The sequence below is a fragment of the Myxine glutinosa genome, chromosome 10 (genome assembly GCF_964187855.1).
Source record: "Myxine glutinosa chromosome 10, kmMyxGlut1.1, whole genome shotgun sequence".
NCBI classification, from domain to species: Eukaryota; Metazoa; Chordata; class Myxini; order Myxiniformes; family Myxinidae; genus Myxine; species Myxine glutinosa.
The window spans coordinates 26,640,895-26,659,978 of NC_136270.1; the positions used below are offsets into that span (position 1 = coordinate 26,640,895).

A 19,084-nucleotide genomic window follows, 5' to 3' on the forward strand; every position below is an offset into this window, starting at 1 on the left:
CAAAAGGTCTGAAGGTGAATATCAGAAAGACGAAGGTGATGGCAAGTGGTAAAGCATGTGGTGAGGTGGAAATAACTGGGAAGTGGCCATGTGCTGTGTGCAGGAAGGGTGTCGAAGTGAACTCCATTCAATGTACAATGTGCGCTGAGTGGGTTCATCAAAAATGTAGTGGTCTGAGAGGGTCATTAACCAATGTGGGAGCTACATTCAAATGTAAGGTGTGCACAGAGGGAGCTGCAGATGGAGGAAATGTTAAGTTGGATCTTGGAGACGGCGTGAAGCTGGAAGGTGTGAAAACGTTTTGCTACCTTGAAGACATGCTGAATGGAGAAGGTGGATCAGACTCGGCAACGGTTGCTGGAGTGAAATGTGCATGGAAGAAGTTTCGGGAACTGAGTGGCGTGCTGATGAGGAGGGGAGTGTCATTGAAGCTGAAGGGAAAGGTGTATGCTGCATGTGTGAGGGGTGTTATGATTCATGGGAGCGAGACACGGGTAATGAACGTAGAGCAATAACGAAGGCTGGAAAGGGTGTAAATGCGAATGGTTCGGTGGATGTGCGGAGTATCGTTGAGAGAGAAGAAGACAAATGATGATTTGCGAAAGATGATGGGAATAGAGCCTGTGATTGCTGTGAAGAGGAACAGGTTGAGATGGTTTGGTCATGTGTTGAGGAAGGATGAAAGTGACTGGTTGAGAAGAGTGATGGAAATGAATGTAGAAGGAAGTAGAGGACGGGGAAGACTGAGAAAGACTTGGCTAAAGATGGTGGAAGAAGAAATGCGGGCAAGGGGGTTAACAAGGAGAGATGCAGAAAATAGGGCAAAATGGAGAAGATTGTCATGGGGACCGCAAGGCTAACCCCCGCTCTAGCAGGGAAAATGGCCTTAAAATGCATGTTGTTGTTGTTGTTGTTGTTGTTGTTGTTGTTGTATGGTAGTAGGTGCCAGGCACACTGATTTGAGTGTGTCAAGAACTGCAACACTGCTAGTGTTTTCACACTCGACAGTTTCCCAGTGAATCAAGAATGGTCCACCACCCAAAGGACATCCAGCCAACTGCAAGCCAATGGTCGAAAACGGCTCATGAACAATGCCAAAGGAGGCTGACATGAATTGTGCATCGCAACAGACGGGCTACAGTTAGTCAACTGACAGTCCAGTACAACATTGGTGCTGAAAGACCCCAAAAAAGACCACACAACTCATTGTACCTTTACACGAATAGGGTATTATAGCGCTGTGCAGCGTTCCACTTCTTTCAGCAAAAAAGAAGAACCTGCGGTTGCAGTGGGCTAAGGAACGAAAACACAGAACACTGGAGGATTGGAAAAACATTGCCGGTCTGATGAATCCCGGTTCCTGCTGTTTCACGCTGATGGGAGGAGTAGGGTATGAAGAAAACCACACGAGTACATGCCTCCATCATTCTGTGTGTCATCCATCACGATGTACATGCCGTGTGTCATCATTTCAGGCTGGTGGTGGTGTGGTGGTGTGATGGTGTGGGGGGTTTGTTTTCATGGCACACATAGGGCCCCTTGATAAAAGTAGAACAGCATTTGAATGCCACAGGATATCTCAACATCATTGCCAATCAGGTGCATCCCTGCATGGCAGCAGTGTATCCATCTGCGAATGGATTTCTTCGGCAGGATAATGCCCATGACACAAGGCTAGGATTGTCCAGGAATGGTTCCACGAATATGACAGTGAATTCACCTTACTGCAGTGGCCTGGCCAGTCAACGGATCTCAATCCAATTGAGCATCTGTGGAATGAGATGGAACAAGCTATTCGGAGTCGAGATCCACGACCAGCCAACTTGACACAACTGTGGGAAGTATTGGAGTCAACATGGGCCAAAATCCTTGTGGGAACGCCTTCGACACCTTGTAGAGTCTGTGGGGGATTTCATTGAATTCCCTATCCTGATGGTGGCAGCAGCGACACACTGTGACATATTTTCATTGGCGTCTGCCTGACTAGCGTATAAACTGTTGACCATATCCCATGTTTGGCCTTGGCAAAACATTGTCTCAGAATGAGGCTTATTGTCAACTTGGAGCGTTGTTATGAGTTATTCTGATCCTGGGGGAAATTATAAGAAGCCCAATACGGGTTGTGGCTCGCTGAGATGTTGGTGCTGGTTGTGCTAAGAACCGTGATGTCATCCGAGGTGGTGTTACTGACCTAAACGCTACGTCTCCCATGCATGTATCCTTATCTATTAATAAATCTCTTGTACACTGTCCGAGTTGAGACAAGGTGCCCACGCACGACAAGTCCATCCCCTGATGAATTGAGGCTGTTCTGAAGGCAAAAGGAGGTGCAACTCAATATTAGGAAGGTCTTCCTAATGTTTTGTACACCGAGTGTATATAATTTATACCATGTTTGGTGGAAATCCCATGACTGGTTCATAAGATAGCTCGGTAACAGAATTTTTACCTGACTGGACATCTGACATTTGACTGACCTTTGCCCTCATAACCCAAAATCTAATCAGTTAATCTTTACATCATTATATATACCTGTATGAAGTTTTAATTTGATCCCTTCAGCCGTTCTCAAGATTTTGCGTTAATGAAAACCTATCTGACGGACGGACAACCTGAAAACATAATGCCTCCGGCGACTTAGTCGGTGGAGGCATAAAAAACAATCTGTACCATACTCTTTACAGCGCATTGGTGCTGCCGAAGCAGCTTATTGGCAAGGCTTATACTGGGTGGTTTGCCATTGCCTTCCCAGCGTTTTGTCTGTATTATATCTATTTAAATACTAAGAATCAGAAACGACGCTGATTGTATTACTGTATTTTCCTCCTCATTTTCTCATATTGTATGTAAAGACTCCCAACACATGTGAAGACCTCGGTGTTTGTATCACTAATCTCTATACTAACAAGATAGGTTGTCCAACGTTAACTGGTTCATGGTCTTGAAGCCACCGAAAGCGTGCCTACCGCCATATTCATTCACCCACAGCACAGGAGATTTCGGTTGCGCCAAGATACATACTTGCTTCACGCTGCATGTCAGTCGAAAATTCCATCTTCCTACTCTATTTTATTCCATTCCCGGTTTGAAAAAAAAAAGCATTCATTTAATATTTATCAAATGCCATAGTGTGCTGCTTATGGTTATACAAACCACGACTGATGCTGCTAGTCCCGTTAAACTGGATCTCCTGGGAGGAAGATCCAGGAGGTGCAGTGATAAACACAATGAGGGGGCGTAGCCTCTCTTGACTCACTGGTAGAGCTGCCTGATGGGGGAAGGGGGGGGGGGAGGGCTCACTGGCCTCCCCCACTAGTGACCTCACTTGCACATGGTGTGCGAGTCCTTCTCTCGGTGAACTCTGCCCTCTTCGTGCTTCCCCCACCCATCTTTGTTTTCTGGTCTGCTCAGGGACTGGTGCAAATCCAGTGCAGGGATGCCTTTATGCCAAATACCTTTCGACCATTTCAGACGTTTCATTTGCAATCAATGAGCTTTCATTTAGTACATCCTTCCATTTATTTGCCACACAAAACACACCACACAAAACTAGTCCTGGCAACGGTCTGCAATCTCTGATTGCTCCTTCTGGTTTATATACTGTATATTTATATCATTGTGGTTATCCGGTTGGCCGGTTTAAAATCCTGAGAGTTGTCTTAATATGACTGCAATGGTCGATTGCTTTGAGGTCTTCCCCCTATTTACATTACATTCCCTATTTACATTGCCACGATACCGAGCAGATTGGAAGTCTGAATCAACCCAGTGTTGTGCCGATGAGGTGTCGCAAGTCGTATGCAAATGATGCCGAACGTGCCTGATGTGCAACGCAATCTGGGGGTGCGGTGTTGACTCACCGTGGCCAATTAATCTCTCAACAGACTTTGCTTTAATCACCAAAGACACCCATCACTATCAGGATTCACCCAAGACCAAGTCAGTTTTAATAATGGAAGGAAACAAACGGAAGCAAGAACAATAACAGTGAAAAGCTCAACCCTAAAAAAAGTCCTTAACCCACTACTGATAATTATACACACCCACAAAACCAACAATGAAATGGAACATCCTCAAAATAACTGTTCTTTTGGCCTCACACATGCCACGGTAGAAGGACAAAGCAGGTAATGACAGGACAAAGAATTATGGGCTGATATAGGAAAATATATGCACCGTGATGAAAAAACCACTTTCAAAAAGTTTAATTTCTTCGTGTAATACAGGACTTTCGGGACTTTCAAAATGACGTATGAATGCTAACGAGGCCTTTTGCACATGCGTTGTATATGTGTTTTAGTGACTCGCTCATGCTAGCACTTTTAACTTGACGTTGCTAGTGTGAAATCCAAATCAAATAGTCTTTCAAACATTATTTTCAGCATTTAAATGAATGAGTGGCAATTTCAATATGGTAAACCATAATTATTGTTTCTGGATGCAAATCGGACTCTGGATGCAAATCGAAATATAGAAAATGTGAGAAATATCTGTGGATGAGAGGTGTCGAGTTCCTCTCATTTCCTGTTAATACAGCAGTGGCTAGCGTACACACACACACACACACACACACACACACACACACACACACACACACACACACACACACACACACACACACACACACACACACACACACACACACACACACACACACACTAGCAATAGATGCAGAAATGTAATATAGATTTGTGTGTGCCCACAGAACCAAACAAACCATTTATTTACAACAGACCTCACAGTTCCCCCACCCACTGCCCCATCATCCTCCACCCCCACCCTCTCCAAAAATGATGTTGGTTTGTGTATAGCCTGTGGCTGCTGGTTGCATAATTTTCTGGGGACGAAGCTGCCGCTGATGCCTCTCTTTAACCAGTCATCTGGTACTCATTTTGCTGACCTCCGAAGGATGACAGGCTGAGTCAACCCACCTGGTGTTAATCCAACGGTATTACGGGGCCTCGGACTCAGGACCCTAAGATCTTAGGCCAGCCACCTTAACCATTAAGCCAGCACGAGGCTTCCCAACATGATTAATAGTAAACATAATTATTTTAAACTTACCTCGTTCATTCACAAGCCCAAGATACAACCCGGTGTGTGCATCAGAAGCACCCAAACCAGATACGGTGTGTGCCTCGTACATCTCACTCCCACAAAAATGTAGTTGGCATAGGCTTTGTGGATTTTCACATCATTAAGATATTCTTTGTCGAAGAGTTATTAGCCATTACTTTGTTGGTTATGATGCATGGCATTGTCTTTCCAATTGAAGACGTTAATTAAATAAATTGCCAAGGTTGCCATGTTCACAGGCAGCACTCCCGGAAGGTTCAAAGTCCACTCGTTGGCAGCGATGGTCTGGTTTTGGGTAGAATTTACCCATCCACAATTTAGGCCTTGCACCAGCCCATGTCATCCGGATTTTATAGTATGGGCAGTTATAAGATCTCAGCCCTTTGGGCGAGCTGAAAAGGTTCTCCAACGTTTTCGTCATGCAGAGGCACATACTCTTCTCTCAGGTACTTTTCCAATATTGTCGGCCTCTGTTTGAACCTTTGTGAGCCATTTTAGCTAACGATCCTTATCTCGCATGTACAATATACATTAACTTGCCCCATAGACTGCTGTTCACAGGGGTTTCTGTGCACGTGTGCCGAGCATTCCAGGACAGATTGCATCATCCTGAACGTCCCCTATTACCCCGTTACCAATAAATCAATTTTGTCTGATGACCGGTTTGTTGTGTTCTCGTCAATTTGCTGTCATGTTTGCTATCATTGATGACAAGCTGTGGTTATCTAACCTGCATCCCCTCTCCCCCCCCCCCCCCCCCCCCCAAACACCAATGTTACAGTTAATCAACCACGCGAGGCTGTTCTTGATTCGCAGCTGATTGTCTTGGTTGCATCACTTGGGAATGATTCGGCATCTAAATTGCAAACAGGAGGAGTCACTTTTGATTCGTCGTTATTCGCTGCAAACACGGTAATTTTTGGGGGGGGGGGGTATTTGTGTACTTTATGTGTAACAAGTATGAAAATACCAAAGTAATTGCTTTATATTATTGATTTTCTTTGATCACATGCTTAATATTGAATATTATTGTTATTATTATTTTACTGATGTGTGAAATTTATTGACCATTATGTCTTCCTCCCAGCTTAAATTTTTGGGTTACAGGGATTCAGGATTAGGTCTTTGGAATAAAAACGTTCATGATTTGTCAAGGCCCAGTGGGTCAAGAACTGCCAGTCCTGATTCTTTAGAAGAAGCACAGTTGAATGATTCAATTGGAGAGGTGGAGCTTTTTCCACGAGATGCATGGTGCCAACTGGGGCGAGAAGCATCGAAATACATCCAATCATCTCCTACATTTCATGTGATGTGAGAGCAATGAATATTTTGTTTTCTTGAGTTTTTGCCTTCAGTGATTTCAAGAGTGCAATTTTTTTATGATTTCATTTTATTGATTCTAAGGGTCATGGAGGAGCTGCAGCATAAATTCACACAAGCATGTGTAAACAAACGCATGAGACCACACTGGAATTTACTTTAGACAACTGCAGCCACTGAAATTGGGAAACGTGATTTGATTTCCCAGAGCACTATTAGTTACAGCGACACTAATGTATTTGGTATGACCCGGCTAGGGTCAGAATCGAATTACCTACCTCTTACACACAGAGTGGAAGCTCAAACTATTATGTCACCGGGTAGGCTAAATGAAAACAAATATGCAAATGAGAGCATTTGGATGAAAAACAAGACCGAAAGTCTAACAGCGGCATAGCCAGCCTTGTTTCATACTTTAGTTGAAAAGGATAGTATGACCTGGATGGTGATACCAGTTAGCAAATAATGTAAGTATTAAATCATTTTGAAGTATTTTATGTCTCTAAGCTGTCTGTCACCATGGAAGTGAAGAGATTGCATTGAGACTCTAGTTTATTCTTTATGTTGGTCAGTTAGTCAACACTATCAAAGTAACCGCAGCATCATCCCGACATGCACCACTGTGTGTGTTAAAGAATGAGGTGTTTTACGGCGGCCGTAGTGCAAATCCTGCCACCAACCTCCTTGAGAGAGGACGCAGTGAGTTGGTACTCATTTTGCAGAACTCGGAAGGATGACAGGCTGAGTCAACCCGACCTGACCCAATTCAACAGCTGACTGGGATTCAAACTCAGGACCCTAGAATCCCAAGCCCCCCACCCAAACCATTAAGACAACAACAGGCTCAGGGTGGTTGGAGGCAGTCATAAGAAATGCTTCAATGTTTGAAGAGCCCTTAATCAAAGTTTTAATTATATATGATCTGGGGGCATGCACCCCCTCCACCCCCACCCCATCCCCTTGTCATATATCATCACCCTGTTATCATAATTTCAGTTCCCCCCAATCATCAAGTTTGATAATTTGCCCCAACCAGGTATATGACATTATATATGAACGTTCCCTAAAGGGTGTTCAAAGAAACATAACTGGCAAAGACAAATGGCATTACATTCTACCTTTCAGAAGCGTAATTGTCGGTTATTAAACTCACCCAATATGTCGGATAAATATGTAACGGACATACATACACACATACGGAGAGACAAACACTGTAAACACAGGAACCAAACATCTACGCCGTAAAAAATCGTTTGTTTAATCACGAATTTGCCAGTTCTAAAAGCCTCTTTGCGAGTTTGAAAAAGAGGTAGAAGCGCTAATGTATGGTTTATTCACGCAGCAGTTTGAACGGAAACATGTATTTTTCAACGACAGGAGAAACCCATTAGATTTTTAGAAGAACACTGAACAAGCATACAAAATTATATTTTCAGTGGTGATATTTTGTGAAGCAATAGAAAAATATATACAACGACATAGAAGGGGCCCACGAACAACAACAACCACCACACCCATGACAACAATCGAGTGTTATAAAAGATCCTCATTTTCACGTGTTTTACTTCATGTGTTTCAACGTGTTTGTGTTACACACTGAAAGAAAAACGAAAAAGGTAGAGCATGCAGATTGCAAATACATGACAGGTTCCTTTTTTCTTTTCTTTTTTTCTTTTTGTATACAAGATTGAGGCTCGTGCAAGAGCTAACATTAACCACGAAAAAAACAACGGACACATAAAACATAATAACGGGGTCGGGAGACAAGATGGGGAGAGAGAGGAAAGCGCACAAGTACAACAGTAGAGAACAGGGACATCGGGAGATCTGTGAGAGGGAGAGGGCTTGGGGGAGGAGGCATGGGAAGGGGGGGGGGGAGGGGGATGGGAGAGGTATAAAACACATGGACACTGCTAAGACTTCCAGGAAAGAAGTCGGTATTTCAAGAAAGTGCATCTGGGGTGAATTAACGGGGGTAGAAAAGATCAAGGTTTAGGATGGGGGAAGAGACGAGATGGTGGTGAATAGCTGTTTTGAAGACCTGGAGGGAGGAGTGGGATTGAAGAGAGTGAGGGAGTTTGTTCCAGAGGCGGGAGAAAAGAGGAATGAGAAAGTGAAGGTGGGCAGAGAGTCTTGATTTTGGCAGTGTCATCAGAAAAGGGGGGGGGGGGCGGGCAGACATTACCGCTTTACACAAAAAGGTGTAAAAACAGATCCTTGCAACGACAGACCAATCAGCCTGCTCCCAATTATCAGCAAAGTCATGGAATCCATCATTGCTTCGGATATCAAATCCTTCCTCTTCTCCAATGGCTTGATCTCCGAACATCAATTTGGATTCAGACCAGGTCATTCTACTCTGGACATGTTGCTTCTGCTGTCTCAACAATGGATGGAGATCCTAAATGCCAAACAGGAAATCAGAGCTGTCTCCCTTGACATATCACGTGCCTTTGATACGGTCTGGCACCCAGCTCTGCTTACCAAACTCTCCTCCTATGATAGCCATGGAAATCTCCACGCTTGGCTTGCGGACTTCCTCTCTGGTCATAGTCAACGTGTGGCCCTGAATGGATTTCTGTTCTGGCTGGAGTTCCCCAAGGTAGTGTTCTGGGCCCTGTGATTTTTCTGGTCTTCATCAATGATCTCTCCGACTCTCTGGAAAATCCTCTCTATCTGTTTGCTGATGACTCCACTCTCTGCCGCTCCATTCCTCATCCCTCAGCTCGGCAGTCTGCAGCCTCCTCACTCTCTGCAGACCTGGACAAAATCACAGACTGGTCAAACAAGTGGAACATGTCTTTCAATCCTGACAAATCTCACACTCTTACTATGTCTCTCTGAAAAGACTGACTCGAAAACCCTCCCATCTACTTTCTCAACAATCCTCTCCAAGAAGTTCTGTCGTTCAAGCTTTTGGGTCTCACTATCTGCCATGATCTTTCTTGGGAAAACCATATTTCCAAGCTGGCCTCCAAAGCCAGTTGCCGAGTGGGCATCCTCCGTCGTGCGAAGTCCTTCCTTGGCACACCTGAGCTCCTCACCACATACAAGGCTTTCATCCGCAGCTCAATGGAATACTGTTCCCACCTCTGGGCCTGTGCTCCTGCCTCACACCTAGCTCGACTTCACGCTGTTGAAACCAAAGCTTTCAGAATCATTGGAATCTCCTGCGATGAAGCTAACTCCGAGGGCCTTTCAGTCACTCACCGCAGGCAGGTTGGTGGTCTTTCTGTCTTCTACCGACTCCTCTCTGGCCAAGCTACCCCAGCTCTGTATGTGCTGTGTCCCCCAAATATTCCTACAGGTCGCACAAGATCTGCCAGCAACCCTCTTATGGTTAAACTGCCAAAATCTAGGCTCTCTGCTCATCTTCACTCTTTTATTCCCCTTTTTTCCCACCTCTGGAACAAACTCCCCCACTCCCTTCAATCCCACTCCTCCCTCCAGGTCTTTAAAACACCTGTTCACCACCATCTCTTATCTTCCCCCATCCAAAACCTTGATCTTTTCTACCCCCGCTAATTCACCCCAGATACACTTTTTCGAAATTCCAACTTCTTTCCTGGAAGTCTTTGCAGTGTCCATATGTTTTATACCTCTCCCACCTCCCCCAAACCCTCTCCCTCCCACAGTTCTCTCGATGTCCCTGCTCTCAAATGTTGTGTTTGTGTCCTTCGCCTTCTCTCCCCATCTTGTCTCCCGCTCCCCTTATTTTGTGTTTTATGTGTTGGTTTGTGTCGGTTTGACTTTTTGTGTGATTAATGTTTGCTCTTTCACGAGCCTCGATCTTGTATACAAAAAAAAAAAAAAAAAAAAAAAACCTGATTCGAGTCCACCTGCGGCCAATTCAATTGATTGGACATGATTTAGAAAGAAACACACCTTTTTATATAAGGTCCCACAGTTGACAGTGCATGTCAGAGCAGAAACCTTACCAATGGGGTCGAAGGAACTGTCCGTAGAACTCCAAGATATTGTCACGCGAATCCCTCGGTTAACACCGGAGGACCGCGGATGACCGAACGGCTTTACTTGAGGCGACGATCAGTGGCGCATTTGACTAACAAGCACGGGAGGAAGAAGGAAGAAGAAGAAGAAGCGACAAGCGCGTGCTTGTAGAGGGAATGAACTCCAACGGGAATCCAGGGTAAAATGTACAAAAATAAACACGTTTATTGAACGGAACCCGAGAACAAGGAAACGTGACGATAAAACCTAATTCTAAATTGGGACGTCCCCACACAGACTTCAAATATGACACAAAGGAAATGATTTAATAAAATAAAACGTTCGTCGTGTATTTGTGTGAGATGTGGTGCGTCTTTAACTGTCTGCAGTGGTGCGTCCGTCATCCAACGCGGCCCCATCCGGCCCTGATGCCGACGCAAAGAAGCCTCCGTCCGCCTAGTTTGTGCGCTCCACCAGGCCCCCAGCGACCCACTCAGCGGCACGCCTCGCTCCAAGCTCCTCGTCGGTCGCACACAAGGTCCGTCCGCTCACAGCACCAAAAGCACCGAGCGCCAAGAAGGACCAACAGCACCAAAAGTATCACGAAGATTCAGGGAAGATGCCAACGACCACGCAGGGAAGAAGAACCAACAGATCTCCAGGAGTCCAGCGCAGAGAGAGCTTCAAGCACGAAAGGTCCAGCGCAGAGCCACACAAGCACGAAGGGGCGATCTCCAGCACGAAGGGTCCAGTGTGAAGGGGCGAAATGCCCGCGATCCAGACGTTTTGTCACGCGCGGTGTGATGTCAGTTCTGGCACGTTACCAATCAGAGCCTCGATTCTTCATGGTGTTTCCCGCCTTCCGGCGTCAGCGGCGCTCTTCCTCCAATTAGCGACCCCCTTCTAAATGGACGTTTGGCGCCTTCCGCGCTGATTGGCTGAAGGTTCGCGCCTTCCGCACCAACCAATCACACGTTCCCTGGGCGTGGCGATAGCCTGCCTTGCACAATGTTTGACGCCCACGCCGGCGTTGTACGCGGCCGCTTCCTGCTTGTCTTTCTGGTGCATCTTTTTGTAAGGGAGGGGATTTAATTAATGTGTGCACTAAGGGACCTATCTAAGTGTCTAAATGAGTGCGTTGCCATAATGGACACTGGATTGGCGACAGAAGGAACGACAAACAAAGCAATTTTATCCATAATCCCTGTACTAATTAGCATACCCCGCCCCCCTCGCGGTGGGGTTCACAGATACGACTTATACCGATATCCGGTCTAAACATAGAACTTATTACAGGTAGATTCCCTATCACGACAGTCGAGTACCTACCTTTGCAGATCTATCTGGCTCTAGATATTCCTCTACCCAAATTCATAACAATATAATTGTGAAGAGGCATAGATCTGGGAAATGGTATAAAACTATTTCTAGAGTGTTGAAAGCTCCTAATAGCACAGTAAACTCCATCATTAGGAAATACAAAGAATAGGGAACTACCCAGACTCTTCCTAGAGCTGGCCATCTGACCAAACTGAGCAACTGGGCAAGAAGTACCTTGGTCATGGAAGTGACCAATAGCCCAATGACCACTCTGACAGAACTAGAGTTCCTTGGCTGAGATGGGAGAACCTGCTGGATGGACAACAGACTCTGCAGCACTTCACAAATCTAGGCTTTATGGGAGAGTGGCCAAACAGAAGCCACTCGTGAGAAAAAGGCACATAGCACGCCTGGATTTTCCAAAAAGGCACATGAAAGACTGAGAGCATGAGGCAAAATATTCTGTGGTCTGATGAGACGAAAATTGAACTCTTTGGCCTGAATGCAAAGCCCTACGTCTGGCGGAAACCAAGCACAGCATGGAGCATGGTGGTGGCAACATCATGTCATGGGGATGCTTTTCAGTGGCAGGGACTGGTAGACTTGTATGGATAGAGGGAACAATGAATATAGCTTGATTCAGAAAAATCATTGAGGAGAACCTGCTTAAGAGTGCAAAAGCAGCAAATATTTACATTCCAACAGGACAATAGCCCCAAGCATACAGCCAAATCAACACTGGAATGGCTTCAGAACAAGAACGTGAAAGGCCTTGAGATGCCCAGCCAAAGCCCAGACTTGAATCCCATTGAGAATCTGTGGAAAGACTTAGAGATTGCTGTTCACCGATGCTCCCCATCCAACTTGACAAAACCTGAGAAAATCTGCAAGGAAGAATGTGAGAAACTCTCCCAAATCTAGATGTGCAAAGCTGATACAGACATACTCAAGAAGACTCGAATTTGTAATTGCTGCCAAAGGCACTTCCTTGAGGTATTGACTCAAGGGGTTGAATACTTATGATAATTAGATGTTTCTGTATTAAATTTTCAATTATTTTGGTAAATTATCAAAAATTTCAAAAATAATAAGAAAAAAGGTCCTCTGGTGAACCGTACCAGTGCTCTGCCATCTGAACTATCTGGGTGACCCTGACCAAGGATGGAATTTTCCCCACACATAATTGCCACTCTCTGTCCCTGCTTCTAGGGCACTCGCTTCCAACCATAGGAGCACCAACGGCCTGCTCACGAGAGGGTCTTCCTCCACTGGGAGGACAAATCCATGTCCACTATTACTAAGACCACTGGGAGCGTAGAAACACAATTAAATAAATGAACAGGATTATAACGAATTAATTGACATATGTGGGAAAATTACATGCCCAGACCAGGAATCGAACCCCAGGTCCTCTGGTGAACCGTACCAGTGCTCTGCCATCTGAGCTATTTCTACTCAGGCCAGCAGTTGTTATTGTTTGAAGAAGAAGAAACTTACTATATTATCTTCTCCAGCCATGTGAGTTTTCAATATATCTATTAATTATGTACTGTTTGAAGTCAGTTGCATAATGTCTATTAATTACGTACATCCATTAACCACCATAGGACCCTGATGACCCAAAAGACTCCGAGGATGCAAAAGACCCCGGGGACTCAAAAGACCGTGAGGACAGCCTCATTTTAAAATATATATTTAAAATACAATATTGAATTCAGTTTTATAAAGAGGACGTCATGTATCACGCATGTCTGAGGAAAGTGGGGTTGTACAAAATAATGAAAGAATGTACAAAAACACTCCACAAAATACACCTCACAAAACAAGTCCTGGTGAGGGTCTGCAATCTCTCATTGCTCTTTCTTGTTAGCTCACCTGGAACGAAGTTCAGGGGAGCTTATGCGATGGCGCATCATCAGTCCGTAAACATTTGCAACTTCTTCTCCGAAACCGCTGAAGGGATTGTGACCAAACTTGGCACAAATGATATTTGTTGTGTTGTGACTAAAGTTTGTTCAAGGTTTGTTCAAGGGGGTCTACCGGGGATCAAAGTGGATCCAGGTTTGACCCCCCCAAAATAGGAATTTGCTTTCTTCTCTGAAACTACACACACAATTTCGATGAAACTTGACCACAACCTATCACCACCCGTGCTGTACCAAAGTTTGTTCACGGCATTAACAAAATCTGCCCCTTTGGGGCTCTACGGGGGTTTGCCCACCAAAATAGGTATTTGCTTTCTTCTCAAACTACACACGCAATTTAGATGAAACTTCACCACAATCTTCGTCACCCGTGATGTACCTAATGTTTGTTCACGGCATTAAAAAATGTGCCCCTTTGGGGGAATACGGGAGGGGGGGAATACGGGGGGGGGGGAGGGGTTTGTCCCCCGTCGCACCGCGGAGCGAAAGGGGGACTATGGTTTTACACTCCGTCCGTGTTGCGTCCGTGCGTGTTTCCGTCTGTCCGTGAGTGCGTACTCTTGTGAGCGGAATATCTTGAAAAATAAATGAACGACTACCTTCTAATCTGGGGTGTGGGTGTATCTATGCATAAGGAAGAACGCTATTGAAAATTGGGTCGCCACCTCAAAATCCAAGATGGCCGCCGCCATGTATGTCTGAACCTTGTGAGATGAATATCTTGAACAATAAGCGAATTACCAACTTCTAATCTGGTGTGGGTGTATCTACGCATAAGGAAGAACGCTATTGAAAATTGGGTCGCCACGTCAAAATCCAAGATGGCCGCCGCCATGTATGTCTGAACCTTGTGAGCGGACTATCTTGAACAATAAGCGAAGTACCAACTTCTAATCTGGTGTGTGGGTGTATCTCGGCATAAGGAAGAACGCTATTGAAAATTGGGTTGCCACGTCAAAATCCAAGATGGCCACCACCATATATGTCTGAACCTTGTGAGTGGAATATGTTGAAAAATAAACTAACTACTCTCTTCTAATCTGGTGCGCGACTATCTAGGCATAAGGAAACACGCTATTGAAAATTGGGTCGCCACATCAAAATCCAAGATGGCCGCCACCATATATGTCTGAACCTTGTGAGCGGAATATCTTAAAAAATAAACGAACTACTAACTTCTAATCTGGTGTGTGGGTGTGTCTCCAACCCACTCGCAAATATTATCGACTCTTCCATGTTTTCTGCGTCTTCCACTTTGTCAACTCGCATCACTTCACCGATGGGGGACCTCGGCGTAACGCTTGTCTTCTTTGTTTAAAGTCTTATGATTATGTTAGTATGATTCCACATGCTGCGCTGTCTTCTAGCAACCATTGAAATTGGTTTAAAATACCCCTAGTCAGTGTATTATACTGTTTATTCTACCAGGTGAGCACCAGGGGTATTGCCCCTAGTTTTTTTTTTGTTTTTTTTTTAAGTTGTTGACTGTAGCATAGTAGCAAAGAAAGTATTTATTCAAATTGAAAGTGCAGGAGTTATGATCAAGTTTGATTTATTTGATTTTATGAATATGGTTTCCCCATCCTCTCCATTTATTATGTAATCCCTGTTACTCATATGTACCACCTTGGCGAGAACATGCATATACAATAATCCAATGGATTCATGAATAACATTTGGTCTCTCAGGCTCGGCTCTTTCACATCCGGCCCCGTTATGCCTGCTCCTCCACTGGAGCGAATTCATCGTGTGAAACAGAAGGCAGAGCCAAGCAGCATGCCGACACGGGTATGAAAATGCTGTTTTATGAAGTCGATATATATAAAATGAGCCGTGTGTGGCAGTTCCATCGTTTAGTTGGATAGTTTAAATGTCTCCACCTGCAATTTCTACACTATGGCCGCCAATTTAGGACTCTTCTTAGTATTTCTCCTTTAGAATCCTTTTTTTTGTTTGTTTTTGTATACAAGATCGAGGCATCAATCACAAAAAAAACAATCGGACAAACAAAACATACAATAAAGGGAGTGGGAGACTAGATGGGGAGAGAGACGGAAGCACACAAGTACAACAGTGACATCGAAAGATCTGTGAGAAGGGCAGGGCTTGGGGGGAGGAGGCATGGGAAGGCGGGGGGGGGGGGGGGGAAAGGTATAAAACACATGGACACTGCTCGAACTTCCAGGAACGAAGACGGTATTTCAAGAAAGTGGATCTGGGGTGAATTAACGGGGGTAGAAAATATCAAGGTTTTGGATGGGGGAAGATAAGGGATGGTGGTGAACAGCTGTTTTAAAGACCTGGAGGGAGGAGTGGGATTGAAGAGAGTGGTGAGGGAGTTTGTTCCAGAGGCGGGAGTAAAGAGGAATGAAAGAGTGAAGGTGAGCAGAGAGTCTTGATTTTGGCAATTTCACAAGAAGAGGGTTGCTGGCAGATCTTGTGCGACCTGTCGGAATATTTGGGGGACAGAGCACAGATAGAGCTTGGAGAGCTAGGCCGGATATGAGTCGGTAAAAGACAGAAAGACCAGAAAATTTTTTGAAGAAAGAGATTTTTTTTGTACAAAGAAAGATTTTTGAATGAAATACCAATATTTGGGGCAGAACCCCTCTTTTATAATTCTCTTTATGAGCGGCGCTTATGGATGGAGAGCACAACACCATGAGACCTTGCTGTCTCGATGCATCAAACAAAATTTGATCCATATCGGTCAGGTAGTTTGTGAGGAGACCCTTTGTGACTGTCACTGGAGTCCCCTTTGGCTGCCTAGGCCAATGGTTTGCTTTCACCACAAAAGTCACACGGAATTGGTCATGCTCGATGAATATTTACCTTAATAATTGTTCTTTTTTTTTTTTTTTCTTTTAACCGGCCCAAACTCATTTTGAAAAGGTCCAGTTTGGCCGGTGGCTGCTCAGTGATGAAATCGCAGATGTCATGGATAGATAAGAACTACACCTGGCACCTTCCAAACTAGGCATATATAAGTGTAGCAGTTGTACCAAAGCAAAGCACGAGCAGTGTGACTCTTCAAGTCCCAACCCAAATGATTTGAATTCTGTTATCCCATTGCTGTTTTTCTACCCCTTCCCCTCTCCCGTCTCCCCTGAAATATATCCAATGTTGTTATACAACAAACAACCATGCATTTTAAGGCCATTTTCCCTGCAAGAGTGGGGGTTAGCCTTGCGGTCCCCATGACAATCTTCTCCATTTTGCCCTATTTTCTGCATCTCCCCTTGTTAACCCCCTTGCCCGCATTTCTTCTTCGACCATCTTTCGCCAAGTCTTTCTCGGTCTTCCCCGTCCTCCACTTCTTTCTACATTCATTTCCATCACTCTTCTCAACCAGTCAGTTTCATCCTTCCTCAACACATGACCAAACCATCTCAAACTGTTTCTCTTCACAGCATTCATCACAGGCTCTATTCCCATCATCTTTCGCAATTCATCATTTGTCTTCCTCTCTCTCAACGATACTCCACACATCCACCGAACCATTCGCCTTTCCACCCTTTCCAGCCTTCGTTGCTGCTCTATGTTCATTACCCATGTCTCGCTCCCATAAATCATAACACTTCTCACACATGCAGCATACATCTTTCCCTTCAGCTTGAATGACACTCCCCTCCTCGTCAGCACGCCACTCAGTTCCCGAAACTTCTTCCATGCACATCTCACTCGAGCAACCGTTGCCGAGTCTGATCCACCTTCTCCATTCAGCATGTCTCCTAGGTAACAAAATGTTTTCACACCTTCCAGCTTCACGCCGTCTCCAAGATCCAACTCAACATTTCCTCCTTCTGCAGCTCCCTCTGTGCACACCTTACATTTAAATGTAGCTGCCACACTGGTTAATGACCCTCTCCAACCACTACATTTTTGATGAACCCACTCAGCGCACTTTGTACATTGAATGGAATTCACTCCGACACCCTTCCTGCACACAGCACACGGCCACTTCCCAGTTCTTTCCACCTCACCACATGCTTTACCACTTGCCATCACCTTCGTTTTTCCGATATTCACCTTCAGACCTTTTGTCTCCATACATTCCTTACACTTGTTCATCTTCTCCTTCAGTCCATCCATACTTTCTGCAATCAACACCAGATCATCTGCATGCAACAACTCCCACGGTAAACCCTCATTTACGTTCTGAGTCAGCACCTCCATCACAGCTACAAATAGTAGTGGACTTAGTACCGACCCCTGATGCACTCCCACCTTCACCTTAAACTCACCACTGTTCCCGTCCTTCGTCCTTACAGCTGTGCACGCTCTTTTATACATTGCCATCACTACTCTGATCAACCATTCCTCCACTCCACTGTTGTTATACTGTCCAAAATTAAAATGGAGAAAGCACTCTATATTTAAAGGATTATTGCAGATGTTTCTAAATAAATATAAAGTAAACCTATACCATGGTGCTTTTATCTGTATTCAAATGAATGAAGGTGTCCAGATTAACAATATACTGTTGGAAAAGTCATAAAAAATATTGGAATGTTTTTTGTAGGTTCCTCAAGTTGAACATAACCGTGACAAGGCAACAGAAAAAGAAATAAAGCGTGTGTTGGATATTTTATCAGCATATGTGAAGAAAGATGGTGAGTTCTCCTTTTATCAATACTAAAATATAAGACCCGTCGCTTCGCTGACAGAAATACCAATTTTTGCTGTGATGGCTAATCTATGGGGAAGAAGAAAAACGGATTTTTGGGAGATCCTGCTTTCCGGGCAGGGACAACCAATGTCACGTGTTGGCATTTGCAGTTTTGACACGCGTGTCCATGTACCCATAAAAAAATGTTTTTGATCACAAACACTCCCATGAGTTACCCAAATCTACCATCGTTGGATTTATTGAAATCTGTTAATCCGTTTTCAAGTTATAACACGACAAACAGACAGACAGACACGGCTCCTTTTATAATGTAGATCTTTGTTGTTGTCCTCCCACCGCATGACGCCCGAACCACAGCTTTCCACCCTTTCCGACCTTGGGCTACATGTTGTGCTTCCTCCATAGTGATTCCTGTTTCGATTAGATCATTCTCCACTGTTTGCTTCCATCTGGTTATTGGGCAACCGACAGGCCATGTGGATGATAGATATCAAAATCATTAACTATGTTATTATCTTCATCTTTACCTTTTTTGAGCTGTTCCTCTTTTTCACAAAGTGGGTTTAGACTGGTTTTTTTTTTTGGTTTTTTTTGTTGGTGTACAGAGTCGAGGCTCGTGAAAGAGCTAACATTTATCAAACAAACAAATCAAACAAACAAGCAAACAAAGTATATAAAAATGGGAGCGGTCGACAAGAAGGGGAGGAAGCACACAAACACAACATTTGAGAGCAGGGACATCAGGAGATGTTTTTGGAGGGAGAGGGCCTGGGGGGAGGCAGGATAGGTATAAAACGCAAGGACACCAAGGACTTCCAGGAAAGAAGTCAAAAGTCACTTCAAAAAAGTGGATTTGGGGTGA

The 19,084-nt window shown here is 44.6% G+C and overlaps 1 protein-coding gene across 2 annotated transcripts in view; it reads left to right on the forward strand.

Moving 5' to 3' along the window:
• LOC137434306 (EP300-interacting inhibitor of differentiation 3-like) overlaps window positions 1-19,084 on the forward strand; it is a 91,154-nt gene that overhangs the window by 30,971 nt on the left and 41,099 nt on the right. For both annotated transcript variants that reach the window (XM_078785478.1, XM_078785479.1), the window contains 4 exons: window positions 5,858-5,988; window positions 6,164-6,387; window positions 15,281-15,380; window positions 18,115-18,205. In XM_078785478.1, coding sequence (XP_078641604.1) covers window positions 5,858-5,988; window positions 6,164-6,387; window positions 15,281-15,380; window positions 18,115-18,205 — 546 coding nt within the window. The remainder of the gene's footprint in view (window positions 1-5,857; window positions 5,989-6,163; window positions 6,388-15,280; window positions 15,381-18,114; window positions 18,206-19,084) is intronic.